The 15,576-nt window shown below is 37.5% G+C and overlaps 1 protein-coding gene across 1 annotated transcript in view; it reads left to right on the forward strand.

The window, feature by feature from the left end:
• Window positions 1–15,576, forward strand: part of Scsalpha1 (Succinyl-coenzyme A synthetase alpha subunit 1) — a 76,327-nt gene that overhangs the window by 11,054 nt on the left and 49,697 nt on the right. Inside the window, exons 2-3 of the mRNA XM_090385452.1 lie at window positions 8,079–8,179; window positions 8,695–8,811. Coding sequence (XP_090241578.1) covers window positions 8,079–8,179; window positions 8,695–8,811 — 218 coding nt within the window. The remainder of the gene's footprint in view (window positions 1–8,078; window positions 8,180–8,694; window positions 8,812–15,576) is intronic.

Genomic DNA, 15,576 nt, shown 5'->3' on the forward strand with positions numbered 1-15,576 from the left:
CATGTTAGTCCTGCAACCATCCTTCCTCAATATGAATTTATGCCCCCTTGTGTGTAGTCTGAGCAAGAGGAAGAATGCTCATTGTTTTTCTTTGTACTTATTCAGACTACCCACTTCCATAGCCACAGATGGAAGCTTGTTCCAATAATCAACTGCCTGCTGTCTAAAGGCAAACCTCCATGTTAGTCCTGCAACCATCCTTCCTCAATATGAATTTATGCCCCCTTGTGTGTAGTCTGAGCAAGAGGAAGAATGCTCATTATTGAGCTTGCTCAATTCATTCAAGTCTTAAACACACCACAGTGAGATCACCTTGCAGGTGCCTAGACTCTGGACACTGCAGTTTGCAGAACTGAAGCCTTTCATCAATCTTACTGCCCTTCTCTGCACTTGTTCTAGCAGATCTATATTCTTCCTAAAATGAGGCCTCCAGACCTGTATGTAGGGCTTACAATACCAGTCAAAATCTTAATACCATTTTGGTATTTTTAATTTATGAAACTGGGATACCGGTATTCCAAAAACAAACGTTTTTCTCAATAAATTTTGATGACAATTAGGTGCAATAAAGTAAGGAAAAAAAAAAACAAGTACTGTAATTACTTGAATTATTCATGTTTTAAATAAACTTTTATGACAATAATAAATATTCTGAAAAAAAAATCATTAAAATACAGTTATTCTAAAAACAAAAAAAATAGATATTATTACTGCAAAGTTTAGTTATGTTTAAGCATCCACACTACTTGTCCGAATAAAGTGAGCTCTTAAGAAACAAGCAATTAATAGTATGATCGTTTAAAATGGATCTAATTTTGGTACATACAGTATTTGATTAGTGGCAGAAAACGCCCTTTCGGATTCTATTCTTGTACTATTGTACTGAGATAATCGTAGATGATCTCAATCCATATTTTGTAGGCTTTGAACTTTTTTAGCAAAAGCGAAGTATAATTTTCACTATAGTATCTTTACTGAGTCCGGGAGAGAGCAAAGAGTGGGGATAAGGAATAAAGAAGAGAGCAAAGAGTGCAGTTAAGGAATTCTGCACATATATTAATGCAAAGAACAGAAGGACAAGTCAGATTGGACCCTTATGGAATGGACGTAGGATTAGATAACATAGCTGAAGTTGCAGATGAACTCAACAGTTACTTTGCATCGATATTTACATTAAAAAAACCCTTTGTGTCAACGAAATATTATGGAAATGAAGTTGAAAAAAATGTAATTAATGATGTCGAAATTTCAAATGATTATTTATTGAGAACTTTCGTGCCTATAGGCGAGTTAAGGTGCCTGTGGTTGATGGCATATACCCTATAATCTTAAAGGAGGCAGCAAGTGGATGCATTGAACCATTAAGGCTAGTTATGAGAGCATCACTGGACAGGAGGGATTCTGTTGGATTGGTGTATATTGGAACATAAAGGCGGTTCTAGAAGTGTAACGGGAAATTACTGACCAGCCAGTCTAACTTCAGTAGTAGGGATAATCATGGATGCAATGCTCAGGGGTGGAATTCAGGATCATTTAGATGGAAATGGAATTCTGTAGGATACATGGCATGGTTCTGTAAAGGGAAAATCATGTTTAACAAATCTGATTAGCCATTTTGACAGGTCACTCTTGAGCTGGATTTAGGGAATAATTTTGACATTGTTTATTTGTATTAGCAAAGCATTTGACTCAGTCTCACACGAGTGATTACTTACGTGAAAGTTGGAGCAAGCTTGAGCCGACCGGGCTAGCCGAGTGGGTAAAGTACCTGCCCGGCAACCCAAAGGTCGCGGGTTCGATTCCCGCCTCGGGCTTGGATCAAAGTACTGCAAAAACCTTGGGAGGGTGCAATATGGCCACAGAAGCCGATGCGCCAACAACTACCAAATAAAAAAAAAAAAAAAAAAAAGCAAGCTTGAATCATAGGGAAAATCCTTAGATGGATAGCACGATGGCTTGTGGGCACCAGGCAGAGGGTTGTGATAAATGGTTATTCCTCAGATTGGGTTAATTTAAGTAGTGCGGTTCCCCAAGGATCAGTATTGGGACCACTGTTGTTTTTGATTATCTTAAATGACATCTATGAAGGGATGGAGGGCGTGAAGTCTGAACTTGCAGATGATGTGAAGATCAGTAGAGTAGTTAATGATTGCCGCCAAGCACAGCTTCTTCAAAGTGACCTGGATAGACTTCTGGGATGGTCAGAAAAGTGGCAGCTATGCTTTAATTCAGCAAAATGCAAGGTCTTACACCTGGGGAACAGCAATCCCAAAATAACTTATACACTTGGTGGAGTTGAACTAAAGTCAGTAGTGGAGGAACGGGACTTGGGAGTTACGATACGATGATGAACTTAATTCAACCATGGAAGGCCAACATGGAGTAGAACATCAGTGTTCCACAAATTCTTTCCAAAATAAGAAATTGCCTGACTCCAATGAGATTTTAGAAGATGAACTTGAGTCAATACTTTTAACTATTTTTGCTAAAAAAGTTCAAAGCCTAGAAAATATGGACTGAGATCGTCTACAATTATCTCAGTACAATAGTACCAGAATAGGATCCAAAAGGGCGTTTTCTGCCACTAATCAAATACTGTATACCAAAATTAGATCCATTTTAAACAATCATACTATTGATTGCTTATGTTTCTTAAGAGCTCGCTTTATTCGGACAAGTAGTGTGGATGCTTAAACATAACTAAACTTTGCAGTAACAATATGTATTTTTTTGTTTTTAGAATAACTGTATTTTAATGATTTTTTTCAGAATATTTATTATTGCCATAAAAGTTTATTTAAAACATGAATAATTCAAGTAATTACAGTACTTATTTTTTTTTCCCTTACTTTATTGCACCTAATTGTCATCAAAATTTATTGAGAAAAATGTTTGTTTTTGGAATACCGGTATCCCAGTTTCATAAATTGAAAATACCGGTATTTTTAATTTGTCAGACATGAAGTTGTCCAAGAATTGTGGACAGGTTGCAATGTTGCATGATGTCCTATTGATGATTTATCGAACATTTGCTAGTAGAAATAATGACGTCATAATCACATAAAGGTGATTTTATAACATTTATGTGATTAAATTATAAACAACTATTTTTTTTAAATTAGTACCGAAAAACTGGTGTTTTTTGTATCAATACCAGTAATACCGGAAAAAATTGACCGGTATCCCGGTATTGTAAGCCCTACCTGTATGCTATACCCAAAATGATTCCTCCAAACCTGTATGCCAGAGGTGGCCAACAAGTCAATTGCGATCTACCAGTCAATCACAGCTTTAATTTTGGTCGATCACGACGAATTTTAAATTTATATAATAAAATAGATTAGTTAAAATCTAAATGTTATTGTTGTATAATAATACAAATATTATTATTATTACAAATCTGTTGAATCGCATGAAAATTCAAGCAATTACATTGTGGAGAGCATAGTGTATGTGTCGAACTCTTATTTAGCTTACTTAATATTAATAACTGGACAGTACTTATATGTTAATTTAATATCGTTTGATTTAAAATGAATACTATGAAAATGAGAAATGTATCATTTTCATCAAGAGTGGGAACTAGAATATTTTTTTTTTTGTAATAAAAGAAAATTGTTTGATTTGCAACACTTTCATGGCTATACCCAAAAAAGGAAATTTAGAAAGGCACTTCAATGCATTTCATGGTAAATACCAATCGGATTTTCCGCCTAATAGTGACCTTAGTAAAAATAAATTAAAAGAACTTAAATTCAGATTGTTCGCAATTTAAGCAAACAAAATTTCTTTGTGACACCTAACTTACAATCCAAAGCAGAAAACTGTAGTGTCATTTAAAATGAGTCATCTTGCAAAAAAAATGCAAACCATTTTCTGATGGTCAATTCACCAAAGATGCATTTTTAGAAATAACAGATTCTCTTTTTGAAAATTTTAAGAACAAAAATGAAATTAAAAGTGCTCTTCAAGATCTGCAATTATCTCGAAATACTGCAATGCGACATAAAAATGTGAGCAAACAATTGTGTGTTCTTTTCTTTACAATTGGATGAATCTTACAGGCATCAGTAATACAGCTCAATTGCTCGTTTTTATTCGTATGGTTTTCGATGATTCTACCACTAGAGAACAACTGCTGGGTATGGTTTCATTAAAAGAAAGAACTAGAGGCCTTGATATTTTGAACGCCTTCAAAAATTTTATTAAAAAAAAAAAACTATTTAAGCTCGTATCAATAACAACAGATGGAGCCAAAGCAATGATGGGGCATCTTAATGGATTCATCGCATTGTGCCAAAAGGATTATGAATTCCCAGATTTTCCGAGTTACCACTGTATCATCCACCAAGAAGTGTTAGCTAGCAAAAGATTAAATACTAAAGTGTTATGGACATAGCTTTCAAAATTGTCAATTCCATCAGAGGACAATCTCTTCAAAGGAGACTTTTCAAAATGCAACTCGATAAAAAAAGAACCAGATCTGATTTTACACACAGATGCGAAGTGACCGAGTCGGAGTAAGTTTCTACAGAGATTTCGAAATTTGCTGGTCTTTTTCCACCTGGTGTGGGGAGTACAGTGACGATACCACTGTGCTACTACACACGCATGCAGTGAACTTTTAAATTCCTGTTTTGGTTCTACCTATCTATGTGAATTGGCCTTTTCATATTTGAAACAAACAAATACGAAGAATCGCTCTATTCTTACGGACTTGCATACAGAAGATTCTTTACTGTTGACCTTATCACAGTATATCCCCGATTTTGAAAGCTTGGCAGATGGCATGAAGACACAAACTTCGCATAAATTAAAACTTTAAATACATATGAATTTAAAATAAGAATTCTGAATTGTATTTAATTTTAAAATTTAAAACAACATTTTTCAATATCTGTTGATTAACTTTTTTAACCATGTGCAATGAAATTCTTGAGATGGTAGATTGCAGCACATTTTGAAGAAAAAAAGTAGATTGCATCACAAATTAAGTTGGCCATCCTTGCTGTATGCCATACTCCAGGTGAGTCCTCCAGACCTGCATGCCATACTCCGGGTGGTCCTCCAGACCTGCATGCCATACTCCGGGTGGGTCCTCCAGACCTGCATGCCATACTCCGGGTGGGTCCTCCAGACCTGCATGCCATACTCGGGGTGAGTCCTCCAGACCTGTATGCTATACTCAAGATGAGGCTGCCAGACCTGTATGCAGTACTCAAGATGAGACCTAACCATTGCTTTGTACAGTGGGATAATCACCTGCTTATCCTACTAGAAAAGTACCTTCATATCATTGACAAAACTCCATGAGCTGACCTGGCAAATTGTCTGCATTGCACAGAGAACTTCATATCTGATTGCACTTCAATTAATCCCAGGTCTTTTTAATTTTCCATTACCCTGAGTGTTGTACCACACAGTATGTTAAACTGGAATTAATGCTACCCACATGCAGTACATTGCATTTGTCAGTGTTAAACTTCAGCTGCCATTTCTCAGCCGTCTGCCTAATTTTTTTATATCTTGTAGTAGCATACCCAGATTACTGTATTAACCACTCTGCAAACCTTTGTGTCATCTGCAAACTTAGATATTAAGCATGATATAGTTTTATTAATATTGTTAATAAATATAGAAAAGAACAATGGGCCCAGCACTGAACCCTGACCATTAATAACACTAGTTCATGAAGATGAGCGTCCATTAATAACCACTCTGTCTTCTCCCACTCAACCGCTCCTCTACCTAGAGCAGTAACTTGCACTTAATGCTACACTGTTCCAATTTGTACACCAGTCTCTTATGTGCAACAGTATCAGAAGTGTTCCTGAAATACAAGTATATAATATCAAAATTATTTTTTGAATCTAGTTCCTTTGTTACTGCGTCTTACTATTCAATCAGATTGGTCAGACAAGCTTGCCCCTTAACAAATCCATGCTGTGACTGCAGTATAATTGCATTCCTGTTTAGTACTGCATCCCTGCATTAACTGGTCTGTAATTACTCCTGTCATCTTTTGATTCCCCTTTGTGAATTGGGAATATATTTGCACATCGATCTATAGGGATTTCCCCTGAATTCAAAGATACTCTCATAATTATGGCTAAGGGTTTGCTTACCTCCTTTGCCTTTCTTAAAGAAAGCTTTAACAATTTCTCTTCTACTTTCCTCTTGGTTATCACAAAGTCATCTAGCTCTTTATTAGATTTTGGTGATCTGGCATTCCCCTCCCTGAAGAATTTTGTAATAACCTAATATTTTTAGCTTTTTAAAATTATTCTTGAAAATATTTAAATAATTAGAAGTAACATTAAGGTCACAATGAAATTTATAAGCGATTTGGTGATTCTCAATAAATACACAGTGCAAACTGATTTAACAGCAAGACGACCTGATTTGAGCTATAATGGACTGTGGTATTTACATTATTTCCAAGTGGTAACAAATTGATGAAACAACGAAGTGGTGAATAACAAAGATTTCCTGTTTTATGAGTTGAGAAATTAATTTTTTGTTTGGCATTTAATAGATGCTAAGCAAGCAAAGGCATCATTCTTTCTAGTAGGCAACTTCCATTCCCATGTGGCATCTGTGAGATGCCAGCAAGAGCTGTACAGTCTTTCTGTAGAGCTTTAGTTTCACTGGATAAACACAAAGAGCTGACAAAAATACAGACATTCATGTTACATCTTCTGCGTGCTACATGAATATCTGTGTTCGAATTTGGTGATGTGACCTTAAATTCTAAAAAAATACAGTAAAAACATTGTTATTATTGATTTCTCTGGTTTATTTTTGTTCTTTATTTTGTATTTGAATAACAGAATGCCATGTTCAATTAGTTATTAAAAAAAGCAAAAAAAATTTATTTTTCGTTATTGAAACAAAAGCTCTCTCATGGAGGAATATGTTCGTTCCATTTGGAGGTGTGAGTAAGGTTAAATTGCTCCGTATAATCAAACATGGTATATTGCTGTTCCTAAAGAATATTCATCTTCTTCAAGTCCATGTCCTCCTAGGTCTTCTTCTTCTTCTCCTTTTCCTGGAGATATCCATTCCAGAATAGCCTTTGGATATCTGGTTTCTCGCATCCATTTTACATGTCCATACCATGTTAAATCTTTTCTTTGATAGTATCAATAATAAAGAATATTCATTAATATTAATATCATTCAGTAATTGATATTCTTCAGGAAAACCAGGACATCAGAATCATTTTCCTTAGCAGTTCTTAAAATGCCAGTTTCTTTCTTGGGACTGTAATTCCAAGTGCATTGCATTATTTGGTGCAGTTCTTGATTTTAATTTTGTTTGCTGCATAAGAAGAAGATGATTTTATGTTGAACATCTGTACACATTCTAACGTGAAGATCAAATTTCACCATTAATTCTACTTGCCAAAGGAAGTTCCAAATTTTCTGTGGTTCCTTGCACTTCATGAAATCTCTGCAGTGACATGTGTTTGGGTAGTCATATTACAGTTAGAGAAGGGTATAATTGAATGATTAATAATGGATTATATGCAAATTAGTCAATTTATGAAATCAACAGCAAGAAAACTGAAAGAAAAAATGACACTGGAGGGATTCAATCCAACATTATCAAAATTATAGATGAAGTTACCACTCATGGTAATTCAGATCAGTTTCTCTCGCTCATCACTAAACGAACAGACAAATATGTATCTTATAGTGGACTTTCTTTTTTTTGTTTTTAATCTAAAACACAAGAGCTTTTTTTTCTTTCTTTTTTCTTTTTTTTTTTTTTTTCTATTAGTCAGTGTTCTGCTATTTTCTGCTAATATTTTCTAAACAGAATAATGTGACAAAAATCATTTTTTTCACAGCTTAGATAGAGACTTTGCCAATTATACTACACAGATACAGTTTTTTTTTTTTTTTTTTTCCTCACTGAATAGCTTTATATGAAAACGAAATTATTGGAAAGTGTTGCACCTTTTGTTAACTGAATTATGATTTTTCTACATATCAGAAAATTATATACTCCCTTGCCTTCCTCCCAAGTTATTGATGTTTTATTATTATTACTTTTTTTTTTTTTTTTTCATACAGCAAGGCATTTTGGTGTAAGGAATTGCTACTCTGCCACTAGGGCTAATCTAAGAATTGACAAAAATACAAAAGTTATCTGCCAAGGATTTACTGGGAAACAGGTAAATTTTTATATATTTTTTATGCTTGTTTTTCAACTTGATAAGATTCTGTAAATGTTGTGTTTGTAAATAATATAATAAATAATATTACATTTGACTGGGTTTGAGGCAACAGTATAGCTTGTGACTGATTGCCATCTTAGAAGATGTACAAAATAACTTTTCAGGATTTATATATAAATCCTGAAAAGTTGTGTTCCATTTCTCAGGTCTGTTCATATGACTAGAATTATAGAAGAATGTTTTGTATTTTTTTGTCTTAATATTTCTGTGTAAGAACACAGTTTTATTAAAGAAAAAGTTTATTCATTTTTAAATAATGTTGTTATTTCAAATTACATAATAAATATGTGTATATGTATGTGTGCTCACATCTTTAACAAAAAATAAAGAAAAACTATAAAACTTTTTTTCTTGTCATTTTCACGATCAGCATATTATCTTTACTCAAAAGTAGCTTATTTTACACATTACCAAAAAAAAAAAAAAAATTGTCAACTTGGTTTATCTTTCAGGGTACTTTTCATAGCAAGCAAGCCTTGGAATATGGAACTAAGCTAGTTGGTGGAGTGTCTCCTGGAAAAGGTGGCCAAACACATTTAGGATTACCTGTTTTTAATACTGTCAAAGAAGTAAGTTGTACTCAATTTTGTTACTTTTTTTTTTTTTTTTCCCCAGATTAGTGGTGTGCTTGTTTCTGCAGGGCATTTAATTACTGTACATGAAACTTATGTGAGACTTGTCAGAGGTACAATAGGTCCCAAATTTATTTCCATGGATTGATGCCATCTAATCTCAACTGATGAATTGAAATTGACGTATTCCTTCAAAGGGGAGGATATTTTTCAGATGGCATTAGCATTAGTAGAGGCATTTGATGCACGAAAGCAAGCTTATGCAGCATCAGCCAAAAAAAAAAAAAAAAAAAAAAACCCACTTCCACTTCACCCCTCTGTTCGTTCAAAATACTTGTCCAGCTGAGCCTTAAACTTATTTAGGCTATCAACCTCCACGACAAGGGATGGAAGTCTGTTCCACCAACCAACCACCTACTGGCTAAAGGCAAATTTCCGCACATCTATCCTACATCTGTCTTTCCTCAATTTGAATTTATACCCTCTCAGGTGATTATTCTGAGCTAATTGGTCTCTTGAGCATATCTGGAATGTTTTAGGAAAATTAAGACCATTAGTCTCCTCTCAGACCCATCCATGCAGTAAGACTTAATCTTGTGAAGGATTGTAATTTATTATTGCCTGGCATTATAATAAATATGCGACATCATCGTGAACGTTTTTGAGACTGTCCAGTGGGGGAGGGGACGTTGAATGATCATATTTTTGACTAACCTCGCAGTTTTATGTTTATCATGATGTTATTATTATAAAACTTTTTTTTCCCACCCTATGAGCGGTACTGGTAGCAAGTACACGGGGTGGTTGATTGTGTCCAGTTACTGTTATTATTGTTGGTTGAGGAATGCAGCTTTCTCGAGTTCCTCCTAGTGTTCTCTGGGAGGCTTATTGCTGCTAGGTTCCAATGGAGGCTCTTTGGCGCCATGCTAATGGTTGACACAGTGGCACATGCCGGTGGACAGTCATTACTTGTTCCATGTGCCACACTTCTTTGATTTCCTGTCTTATGTCTGTGTACCTCCTGATCTTTTCCTCATAGGTTTTCTGGAGGTTGCTGCTATTTTGGGCATCACTAGGTCGATCAGGTAGGTAGCCCTTTCCTTCTTGCTGAAGTATTATTTTATTTTTTGGGGTGGGGGATTTTTTCTGCCCTGTGATGGGTATTGGTACCAGGTGCATGGTGTGATTGGTTGTGTCCAGTTACTATTATTATTGTTACTGTTCGTTGAGAAGCTCTCTTACTATCCTACAGGTGTTCAGATTTGCAGCTTTCTGGGGTTCCATGTAAGTGTTCTCTGGAAGGCCTAGGGTTGCTAGGTTCTTATGGAGGCTCTCTGGCAAAATGCCAGTGGTATGACGATTGGGATGATCATTACTTGTTCCATATGCTGCATATCTTTGACTTCCTGTCTTAGGTCTGTGTACTTCCTGATCTTTTCCATTGTTTTTCTGGAAGTTGCTGGGCACTACTATGTTGATCAATTGGGTAAATATTTTGTTCCTGTCAATGAAAGTTATGTCTGGTCTGTTGTGTGGGATCATCTTATCCATCATTATGGCACAGTCCCAGTACAGTCTGTGAGTAGAGGTCTCTAGTATGGCCTGAAACTTGTACTTGTAATATGGTAGACTGTCTTTGATCAGCTGGTATTTTTGTGCTAGCTTCTTATGTATTATTCTAGTCACCCAGTCATGTCTGTGAGTGTAATCCAGTGGTTTCGACCTTTTTTAATAATGGCACCCCTAAGTAATTTATTTTATTTTGTGGCACTCATACCCAATTTTCTGCCTGTTAGATCTGATTTTCTCTCTCTGTATGTATATTAAAAAAATATGTTATATGATAGTTATTACAGTGATATAACTATAACAAAATTACAATTCATAATACAAATTATATATATATATATACAGGGTTGTTAAAATTAAAGTATCCCTATATAGAGGGCTCTTGGAGCAAGTTCTAAGGCTTGTACTGAAGATAAATTTGGACAACTGGTACAATAAAGAATGCGCTCGCCAGTTATTGGAAAACAAAATTTGTCAACTATATGGCACTGTGGCAATATAAATCACTTGAACAGCGCTACAATTGTTCAGTGTGTCCTCCATTTTGGTCAACAACAGTTTCCATTCGAAGAACAGCATTTTCTATAGCATGTCAACTGGAATTGCCAGAACATGACATCTAATGCTGGCCTTCGATCTGCCAGAGTTTGACATCCTCCCCAATACATCTGGTTCTTCAAAAAAAAACCACAACCAGAAGTTGCATGGGGTGAGGTCCGGCGATCGGGGTGGCCAAGATGTCTGCAAACAATGGCTGATGACCTGTTCATCTGTATGGTGTTGCCTTAGCAATCTTTGGACACAGCGGTGGATGTGGGGTGGCGCACCATCTTGCATGAATATGGTATCCTGAAGGCACCCACGTTGTTGCAGTTCTGGTATTGCAAAATTTGCCAACATTTCATAATATCACTGTCCAGTGACGGAACAGGTGCGGGGTCCAGTCAGTGTTATCTGTTCAAAAAAATATGGCCCAATCACGAATGTGGCCATAAATCCACACTACACTTTCACTTTTGGAGAATGCAGCGGGACCTCTTAGATAACTTGAGGGTTTTCTGTTGCCCAAATGCAACAGTTATGCGTATTCACTTGTCCATTTAAGCAGAAGTGGGCTTCATCACTCCAAAGGATGTTCCATGGCCAAGTGATATCCACTGTCATTCGCACCAGAAATTGAAGTGCTTATGTGAAACGAATATCTGCATCACCATGCTTTAGCTGCTATAGCATGCGCATCTTGTAAGGATAGTACCACAACAGTTGACACATTACTAGCCTTACAGTGGAATACGGCATGTCCACTTCATAAGAAACAGCTGGCACACTTGCGCTACCACATGGAGATTGACTTGATAAATCCACGACAGCCATAGCCACATCTTCAACTCTAGAGGAGTCTATTCATTTTCGACCTCTACCTGGTTGAACACCAAGATGTCCTGTCGCTTCACATTTTGCAATCATTTTGCGGACAACACAAACGTCTTAGGTCCACGCCTTGTGTGCTTCTGATGTGGGAATTCTCTGATGGCTGCAGCCATTGTTGCTGTTCTGATAGTACAACTTCATTAATAGTGCCTTTTCCTGCAACATTGTTGGCAGTGCTGCTGTAGTGCAGGCAAACATCTACTGTATTTTGAAGAGGCTGCTTTGCTTTTATACTGTACAGTAAAGTGAGTAGTGGCTCTGTGGCAATAACTTATGATTATGCAAATAATGTAAATTATTTGCATAATCGTAACTAAGATAGTTACGGGCCACACAGTGATAAATTTTGTGACTAATTTTTTTTTTTTCCCAATAAATGCTGAACGAATTCTTTATTGTATCTGTTGTCCAAATTTCTCTTCAGTACGAGCCTTAGAACTCGCTACAGAGCCCTCTATGTAGGGATACTTTAATTTTAACAACCCTGTATATATAATAATTTTATTCTTTATATAAAGGTACTAAATAAAATCAATTATAGATCATTGCAGAATTAAAAAGATACTGTACATATTTTTATAATGAAATAAAATATATAAATTTAAAAAAGAAAAGTTTGAGTAACTTAAACCCAAATTACGTGGCACCCCTGGAATATTGTTGCGACACCCGGTTGAAAACCACTGGTGTAATCCATTTGAGTGATCACTCTGCATAGGCGCCTCTGTAGCCAGGTGGGAAAGAGCAGCAGTGCGTAGCACACGCTTCTTGATTAGACCGGGGTTCGAGCCCGTCACCACCAAATACGGAGGATGCGGAAAGGTCAGGGAATGACCACTGCATATCCCAGAGCAATATGGCCTTAGTTGCTAATGCTCCTAAAAAACAAAACAAACAAAAAAACAACACTCTGCATCCTGCAGTGATGTGCTGGATTGTTTCTGGCGATAGGTGGCATCATCAATGTGTCATCTATTATTCCAGGGTCCTTAGCAATGTATTTCCTGTAGTTCCTAGTGTTGATTACCTGGTCTTGGATGGCAAGCATAAATCCTTCGGTTTCAGGGAAGAGCCTTCTGTTCGTGAGCCAAGCATCGAAGCCATCTCATCTATGTAGTTTGATGGAGGTCATTTAGTGTCTGCCCTGGAGTGTCTTCTTCACCCATCTTTCTTCTTCCGTTTGTCTGTGTCAGTGTGGTCTCATTGTTGAGTGTTCTGTTCCATTTGTCTGTCTTTCTTATGGCTTGGCAGAATGGTGCTGTGTTTTCCTTGAAGAAGTAATCATGCAGGTTCTTAATTGTATTCTTCTCTTGTTCAGTGAGGATGGTCAATCTCCTCCCTTCTTCTTTGCAGGCTGTGGTTAGTCTCTTGGTGGCCAACTTTGGGTGGCATTGGCATCTCTTGGTCATCATTATCCTGGTTTATCTCAATCTCCTCCAATTGTATTGATCCAATCTAAGATCCTGAAGGGAGAATACATTAGTACTGGGACTGTGTAAGTGTTTATGGCTTTGATCATGTTCCCACCATTCAGCTCTGATTTTAGCAAGCTTCTGAGTCTCTGATGGCCAACTTCGGGTGGTGTTGGCATCTCTTGGTCATCATTATCCTGGTTTATCTCATAATCTCCTCCAATTGTATTGATCCAATCTAAGATCCTGAAGGGACAGTACATTAGTACTGGGACTGTGTAAGTGTTTATGGCTGTGATCATGTTCCCACCATTCAGCTTTGATTTTAGCAAGCTTCTGAGTCTCTGATGGTATTTCTCAGTCAGGTGGGCTTGACCTCCTTGTGTTCTAACTGGTGGTCTTGTATCATTCCCAGATATTCTCTCTGTCATGGCTTCAATCTCTTCATTCTTCAGCTGGTAGTTTCATCTGACTGGATATCCTTGATGCATGGATCTTGCATTTGTCTAGGCCAAATTGCATCCTGATGTCGGTGATCTGGAATGGCTGTTGCAGTTGATTCTCAGTTGCGGAATAGAACTTGATATCATCGATGTACATCAGGTGAGAGAAGGTGTTAAATTCTTCCTTCCTTCCTTCCTTCTTTTAGGGTATATCTGTACTTGCTGTTATTGAGCATGGTGGAAAGTGGGTTGAATGCTAGAAAAACCATAGTTGGCTCTGGAAGAGTCCTCTTCTGATGGGCATTGGTTTGGACTTGGTGGTCCTCCACTTTACCATGGGGCGCCTCCGTAGCCAGGTGGAAAGGAGCAGCAGTGCGTAGCACATACTTCTTGATTAGACCGGGGTTCGAGCCCGTCACCACCAAATACGGAGGATGCGGAAAGGTCAGGGAAAGACCACCGCATATCCCGGAGTAATATGGCCTTAGTTGCTAATGCTCCTAAAAAAAAAAAAACCAAAAAACCAACTTTACCATGGTTGCTTTTAAGAAGTGTCAGTGTCGGGTTGACTTTGTAGATCTTCAGTGTCTCTAGCCAGTTACGGGGCATGGAGTCAAAGGCCTTGCAGTAGTCTATGTAGGCCATGTAGGTTGCAGTGTTTCTTGTAGGCTTGCTCCATAACTGCAGCATCAGTTGTCAACTGTTCCTTGCACCCTCTACTCATCTGCCTTTACCCCTTTTGCTGCTCAGCCTTGATGTTCTGGCTCTCAAAATGTGATTTGGTATCTTCTTAGTTATCCAGCTAGTCAGTATCTTGTACATTGTTGAGAGGCAGATGATTGGTCTGTACTCTGGCGGGTTTGTGGGGTGTCTTTAGCCTTCAGGTATGTGATTCCTTGAGTCAGAGACTGGGATTGTGTCAGGGTGACTTATTATCTTGACAAACTGCTCTTCTACGTGCCTGTATGTGCAACTGAAATTCTTGTACCAGTAGTTGTGGATATTATTTATTCCTGGATTTATCCAGTTGGGAGGTTCATTGCCTGCCTTCCTGCTCTTGTTCGATTTTTCTGTAGAAGGAAAATCGAACTGGAGTTACTTGGAATTCCTTGGTTCCTTGAAATCTGGAGTTCCTTCTTGTAGGTGTTCTCTGGAAGACCTATTGCTGATAGACTTATGTAGTCTTTGGCACCATACTGGTGGTCAACACGATGATTGGGATGGTCATTACTTGTTGCTTATTTCACATCTCTGATCTATCTTACGTCTGTGTACTTCCTGATCGTTTCCATAAGTTTTCTGTAGGTTGCCAGTGTTGGGCACTACGTCAATCAGAAAGATAGCCTTTTTCCTTCTTGTCGACAAGGGTTATGTCCGGTCTGTTGTGGTGGAATTGTCTTGTCCGTTATTATGACGCAGTCACAGTAAAATTTTTGGGTTGGGCAACACTTTCTTTGATCAACTGGTATTTCCTCACTAGCTTCCGATGTATTATCCACTCTATCTGGTTGTGCCCATGAGTGTCCTCTGTGGGTGATCACCTGCAGTGATTTGTTTAAACGTTTCTGAGGCCAGGTGGATTGTAGACATGTGTCATCTGACAATTCAGGCTCCTTGACAATGTAGTTTCTGGTGTTAATTACCTGGTCTTGGATGGCGAGCATGAATCCTTCAGTCTCAGGGGGAAAAACATCCCTCTCATAAGCCATTTATATATGTGGTCTTGATGGAGATCATTATGGTGTCTTCTTTGCCCATCTTTCTAGCTTTGTTTGTGCTGTCTGGGTGGGAGAGGACTCCTCACTTAGGTTGAGTGAGTTATGCCGCTTGTCTGTCTTTGTTATGGCCTGGTAGAGTGCTTCTGTGTTTTTCCAGAAGTAATCCTTCAGTTTAGCTATCACTGGCTT

This window comes from Mastigoproctus giganteus, chromosome 11 (assembly GCF_048544385.1).
Source record: "Mastigoproctus giganteus isolate SK-2022 chromosome 11, ASM4854438v1, whole genome shotgun sequence".
Classification (NCBI taxonomy): domain Eukaryota; kingdom Metazoa; phylum Arthropoda; class Arachnida; order Uropygi; family Thelyphonidae; genus Mastigoproctus; species Mastigoproctus giganteus.